General features: G+C 42.2%; 1 protein-coding gene across 1 annotated transcript; it reads right to left on the reverse strand.

The window, feature by feature from the left end:
• Positions 1 to 362: 362 nt before the first annotated feature.
• On the reverse strand, positions 363 to 2,444 carry LOC146973121 (uncharacterized). Its single transcript, XM_085799386.1, has 6 exons — positions 2,314 to 2,444; positions 2,104 to 2,192; positions 1,787 to 1,889; positions 1,082 to 1,194; positions 880 to 994; positions 363 to 624 (listed from the first exon to the last, which is right to left on the reverse strand). The coding sequence occupies exons 1-6, from the start codon at positions 2,357 to 2,359 to the stop codon at positions 449 to 451; spliced, it is 642 nt and encodes a 213-aa protein (XP_085655512.1). The 5' UTR covers positions 2,360 to 2,444; the 3' UTR covers positions 363 to 448.
• Positions 2,445 to 6,537: the final 4,093 nt, after the last annotated feature.

A 6,537-nucleotide genomic window follows, 5' to 3' on the forward strand; every position in this document is an offset into this window, starting at 1 on the left:
TTTGACTTTTTAACCTTGACCCCTGTGAGCTACGTCTGGATGTGTTAGCAAAAACCTGATATCGGTCCAGACAGCAGAGTGGAGCAGTCCATTTGGCGGAGTGGTTAACCTCAATCTAACTGCTGCTTGCACCCACATCTTGCCATCAAGACCATTTTACTAATAGTCACTCACATAAATAGTGAGTGGCTGTTAGTGAAATGGAGTCAGACGTAAGGAAGTGAAGACATTTGCAGGTGTGGCACTGAGACCTAGAATGGCCATATAGGTAAGAATTAATGGGAGCACATAGAGCATTTTACTCACAGTGTATTAGAAATGAACATTGAACTAACAAAGAAGGAACACTTAAGTTTGAAGTCACTTCAAAATCTTTATTATTCGAGCTTAGAGAGACATTCAAATCTCAACATTCATGACTTTGTCGATGCGTTTCTCCACTTCATCTTCATCCACACACGAGGCAGCTGAAGTGTGGCTCTCCTTGCACGCCTCCTTCCTTCAGCTCAGCGGCAAAAGTTTCCATGATGTTGTTTTGCATTTGGCTGCTGCTCTTGGTCGTGAGGCAATCCTGATTTTGGGGAAAATACGCAGTCTTTGCTCCTGCAATTTGAACCAATCCTTCTGCAGAAGGAGGGACAATAAGTCAGGTTAATGTTCACACTGTACTGTAACATCCTGCATCAAAAGGCCACTGTGTAAATGTGTGAGTTCCCTTGTGCAGGCAGAAAGAGAGAAATAAATCATAAAATCAGAAGTATATTTTGTAAATTAGCTATGTGAAGAAGCCACTGCTGCTCTGACCTTTGTAATCAGTAAATACAATATTATTAAATGCAATTGCAGATTCATAGAAAGTTACTCAAAATGCAGCCTTACTGTTGCACACAGCCAGGCTGTTTCCTCCTATGTACTGGGTCTCCCATTTATATCCAGTCTGCTCAGTGCATTTATCAAACACACGACTCATCCTCAGGAAACCAAAATCATAGCCCTGTGAAAACAGAGTCAGGTTACGTCATGGAAATGTTTTTATACAAGCATATATGTTAAAAATATAAACCTGGGTTGTGCCACTCACATGATTGCACATAGGTTTGCAGTAGGTATCGTTGCCGACTCTGGCACATGCCAACCCTCCGTTGCTGGGCACTTCAGCTTCAGGGCATGTCCTCGGCTCAGGACCCTGGCATGCTACATAACAGTCAATATTCAACAGGTTATAATCAAAACTTTTCACTTGTCAGATGCCCTGTGTTTATTGTTATTTCCTTGTCGTTACTGCCTAAACCCCAAACAAGATGATACCTGGACACCTGGATCCACTGACACAGGGGACGTGTTCTTTATTCAGCAAATTTCAGGCTTACACAAAAAGCTACCCCGGTAATTAATATATTAAAAATCCCATCTGTAGAAGTGTCACGGTAACATTTTATCCTAATCTGTGATGCCAGCGTCTTCAATAGGCAGTAATCCTCCTATTTCCCAGCAGAGTTGACTTAATTCACTGTCTCAAAGTAGCTTGACAAATGTGATAAATATGGTGTATCTATCTCACCGCTCTGACTCTGTTAAAATGATCCATTGTAGTGTAGTGCCCTTGTGTTCAGATTGTAAAACCAGGTGTAAAACCTCAAAGAGCCCTTTGAAGACGCAAGACGTAGACGAAATGTCCTCACGCTTAAGATCTAAGGCTGATCTGGTTCCCACAGAGATACAGTAAAACTGTATGTGGAAGGAGAACACACATGTCTGTGGCTCCTCCTCCTCCTCCTCCTCCTACCTTTCAGCTGGTCTTTTTGCAGAGCATCATACATATCCTTCACAGACAGCAGCAGGGAAGTTGACTGATGAGACGAGAGGCCTACACCACACTCTGCTGCCACCTGTTGGTTAGCAACAGACACAACACCACTCGTTCAGTTCCTACTTCATAATGTGGCATAGAAAACAAGCGACAAATGGCAAAATTTAAAACACAAAACACTGATTTTATTACAGTTTTTTTTTGTCTTCTTCAATATAGACAGTGTGAGCTGCATACAGTATATGATCATGTTGTGGTAGCTCTTCTGGTAGGAGGAATGTTTACAGTTTTACCTGCAGATCAGCTGATAGCTTCTTCATGAGTGGAGATAGGGAGCTGCAATCGTTAAATGGAGTTTCATCTTGAGCTGCAGTGGACAAGACTGGAAACACACACACACAGAGTCACATACTGTATCTTATATCTTTGTTTTTGTAGCCACATTAGCTGTCCATGTCAATATATTCCTAATATCAGACAAACACAGATAACTGTGAGATTACCTGCTGCTAGTGAGCAAATCCAGATGAGAGTCTCCTTTACACCCATGGTCTCTATCGAATATGATTTTTTCTGACCCAGAACTGAAGGCAGAAAACTGTGACACGAGAATTTATTGACTCAGTGTTTGGGAGCAAAGTTTACAGAATTTGTCAATACTGTCACTGGATTGCCAGTAATTCAGTAAAGTCAACTAACCTGTGTTGTGACATCAACCTTGTCTCTGTTGATGTGGACATCATAGAGTCGTCTGAGTCATTTCATTCAATATTTGATGTTTTTTTTTTTTTTTTTTTGCATCTGGTGCTTGAATCACAGTATTTCCAACAGTTGTTGTGTTTCTAATAAAAACCGTATTTTTCCATAATGTACTGTCTGTCCCTGCTTTGTGCTGATGGGGGAGCTGGTAGTACACGCTGTAACCGCTGTAATTAGCCTTGGTGCTGTGCGCCTTCACACAGGATGCCACTTCTACAGTACATTGGGAATTTACCATGGGGCCAAATGGTGAGATTTACACACACACACGATCACACAGGCACACACACAACATCAGACACACTGGGTGACTCGGTGTCAGTCAGTAAGTTGTGCCACGAAGGATGACTGTGTAAATAATTCACTGTGGATGTTATTCATTATGGATGTCTGACGTTCTGGAAGCACATGAATTATTGAGGCTTTTAGGAAGAGTGATTGAGCTCATTAACACAGAGAATTGGCTTTTTATGTTGGATTTGAGGAACAAAGATTAGTCCTCGAAATGGACCTTGAGAACTGTCATTATCTCCGTAGCAGCATGTCCTCTCGTCGTCGTCGGCTTCTCCTTTAATGTGGATATGATAGTGTCATCCACGAATCCATACAGCATAAATATCCACAGCTGACTGCATGATTGCATTTATTTAATGAATAAAATGTGGAAAAGTTAATTAATTAGAGCTTAAATCCGTGATATTCTACGTGTTACAGAGCACATACAAAGATCACTCCCCAGTCAGTTCAGACCTGCGATTAACATCTGTCTTGGGTGAACCAATCACAGCTGGAGAGTTGTGCACTGAGGAAACATTTGAGATCCCATCACTGAGATCACATATGACAGACGTCTTCTCCCACAGTCTAATTAGTCCCAACACAGCCTCATTATGAACAGAAAATAGTTCCCGATCTCAAATGGTTTAAACCTCATTTCACTGAGGAGTTGTGCGCTGCTGTGCATTGGTTCATTCAACCCCTCTCTCTTTCCCTCTGTGGTCACTCAAGACACATGTGGTGACTCAGTCTTATATACATGTGTGTGTTTGTGTGTGTGTGTGTGTGTGTGAACTGCTGTGCTCACAGCTGTCCACTTGTGATCAGATTACCTGAGAGGTGTGTTAAGCCTGGTCTGAATAGAGCCGGATGCGATGGCCGGATGGGTCTACCAGTCTCTCTCTCTGTTGGAAAGTTGAGCTTGATAATCTTTTCAGTCAGTGCGTGATTATTGTGTCTGTACTAGACACATGATGGCTTTTTGTTGGCATCCATCAGTGTGCTTTGGTATGTTAACTCTCTGTTTGATTGTTCACTGTATATTTCGGTTTAAAACTTTGCTCTTTTGTGCATGTCAGGTGGTTTAATCTTATGCTTCTATTTTTTTTTTAATGTTTTGTCTTTATGTAAAGCACATTGAGTTGCCTTGGTATGAAATGCGCTATATAAATAAAGATGCCTTGCCTTGCCTTGCCTTGATCACTTCTGTTCAAGGGTGGTCTGACTCTGATCTTTGTTGCTTTCTTGCAGACAATGGGCTCTATGCATGGCTCCACTATTTCCTGAATTTAAGGTAGCTCCTTTGTTTCCTGTCTTACATTATAATCCAGGTGTGTCTGAGTAGTCACAATGGTCAGACACACCTGGATTAATCAGTTTGTCCAATAATGTAAGACAGGAAACAAAGGAGCTACCTTAAATTCAGGAAATAGTGGAGCTGTGCAGGATTCTATAATGCAACAACCAGAACATCTTAAAGGGATACTTCACCCAAAATTGATAATTCGCCAATTCTCTCCGCCATGCCAACGAAGGGTTGGACTTTTGGAGTCATCAAAACGCTTTTGCAGTTCCAGGGGGGGTCCAGCTAGCAATGGATTTTCATATAATGGCGGCGGACGGAGTTCACTTTTGAATCGTCCAAAACACACACTATGAAACATCCAGATACCTCCATACTGCTCGTCTGTACTGACCCCCCCTGGAACTCCAAAAGTGGGTTAGGGTTAGATAACTCCGAAAGTTCTCCCAACCCTTCCTTGGCATGACAGTGAGTAGAAAATTGGTGAATTGTCGATTTTGGGTGAAGTATCCCTTCAACATGGCATAAAGAGTTGATAGATCAAAACGAGGAGTTGGATTTCTAACCCTCCAGGTTCTATGATCAGATTACAGCAGGTGACATTTTCAGCTTCACTGCAGAAGTGCAGATTTGAAACTTCTCCCAGTTTTTGTTTGGCATCAACAGACCATGAACGTTTTAATTTGATAGTACAAAAATATTTATCCAAGCGTAAAAGTGGGATGAGCAGGATTTTTTTTCAATATATTTGGCATTTTACAAAATGGAAAAAAAGTGGTGCATCAGTTGATACTACTCTATGTGATTTTTGTGTATTTTTGGACCTAATATGTTAACAAAGTAGGTTAAAGTGAAAAAATAGTTGTCAGATCATATAGGTGAAGTTAAGGGTTAATCACAAACTTCTCATTTGTACAGAAAACATAATCCTGATTCACTTGTATCATTGTTTCCTGCTTCCTTTTTTGAAGAGGACAGTCTGTGTACAAAGGCACTAGTCAAACAGAAATGTACAAACAGCGGGCCAATCGACCTTGGTACCAGACAAACACTTGTACACATCAATACGGAGCCAGCCATGCACCCACAGAGGCCCTTTTTGCGACTGGGTGGTATAAAAGTGATGATGAATGGCATGTATGATGGCAACACGCTCCCCTCTCAGCCTAACCTTTCTCAAATACTCGTGACATTCTCCCTGCGGCGCTCCTTGTCTACCTCCCTCACAGGCATTGTGCCGAATTAGCCAGCCGTGGAAAACGGCTACTCTGTTGTCAAATGATTCACATGGATGAGCCGCAGAAAGCCAAGCAGTCGGAGCTAATTGGTATTCAGGACGTCGCGGCGCTACCTGTTTCAAAGACTTTTCCTGTTTGGGAGGATCACTGTGCCTCCAGGGAAAGTTTGAATGCAATTGCAGCTGATAAATAGCTAATAACGTCTATTAGCTAATTGTAATTACCCCCTTTGCTTTTATCACAAGGCTGATTTATTTTCTTAGCACACAAGAAGACGCGGCGGTTGCGTATCCTTTTAAAGGTGCGGTAGTAAGAGCTGTGTAAGAGAATTCAGAAGATTAATGTGCAAATGCCCTCAGAAGAAAGGGTTTAACATGGATGTTCGACTCCGAGCTTGTAAAGATTCAACTAAACCGATGTCGTCGGTCGGAAAAGGCTTTTCCATCTAAACAAAAATCAAAGTAAAGGGAGGCAGGGAACAGGGCAGTTGAAAGTGGGCCTGATAACTCCAGCTGTGCTGTATCAAACATTTGGAGCCCAGCAGGAGGCTCCAAAAAAGAGGCTTTCTTCTCTCTGTCTCATCTAACCTTGCACACTAATTAACAAACTATTATGGGAACAGAAATGTCTGCTCCTGGGATCAGAACATGATAGAAAAGTGAGAATAGCTGACTGACAGCTGCAGACATGGCCATTTCCTGCTATTTTCCCTTTCCCCCCCACCATTGTTTAGTATGCACAAATTGGTTGAATGTGAGAGAGGCACCACTTTCAAGGGAAAGTGCAGGAGGAAAGAACATTTTAATGAAAGAGCATCTTCCTTCTCGCCGCTCTATTAATGGATCTGACTGAGTGCGAACCGGTGCGAAGGGTTCACACAGTCACTTAGTCAGTCGGTTCCTTCAGTCAGTCACATGAACATGCAGATTTCGCAACACATACAGGAATGAAGGGAACATCCACGTACGGAAGCAACAGCCCAGAACACACACACACCAGATGGAGGAAACTATTAATTTATCAAATATTTATAAGATGCAAATGTTTCCCTGCTGGCTTACCGAGCTCTTGTTTACCACCTGTCTTCTTACACACTTTCCCCTCTTCCTGAACACCAGCAGGCCTGTGAGTTTAACTTGTGTCTCACTGAT

Source organism: Trachurus japonicus, chromosome 15 (genome assembly GCF_045865225.1).
Source record: "Trachurus japonicus isolate A0001 chromosome 15, Traja_1.0".
NCBI lineage: Eukaryota > Metazoa > Chordata > Actinopteri > Carangiformes > Carangidae > Trachurus > Trachurus japonicus.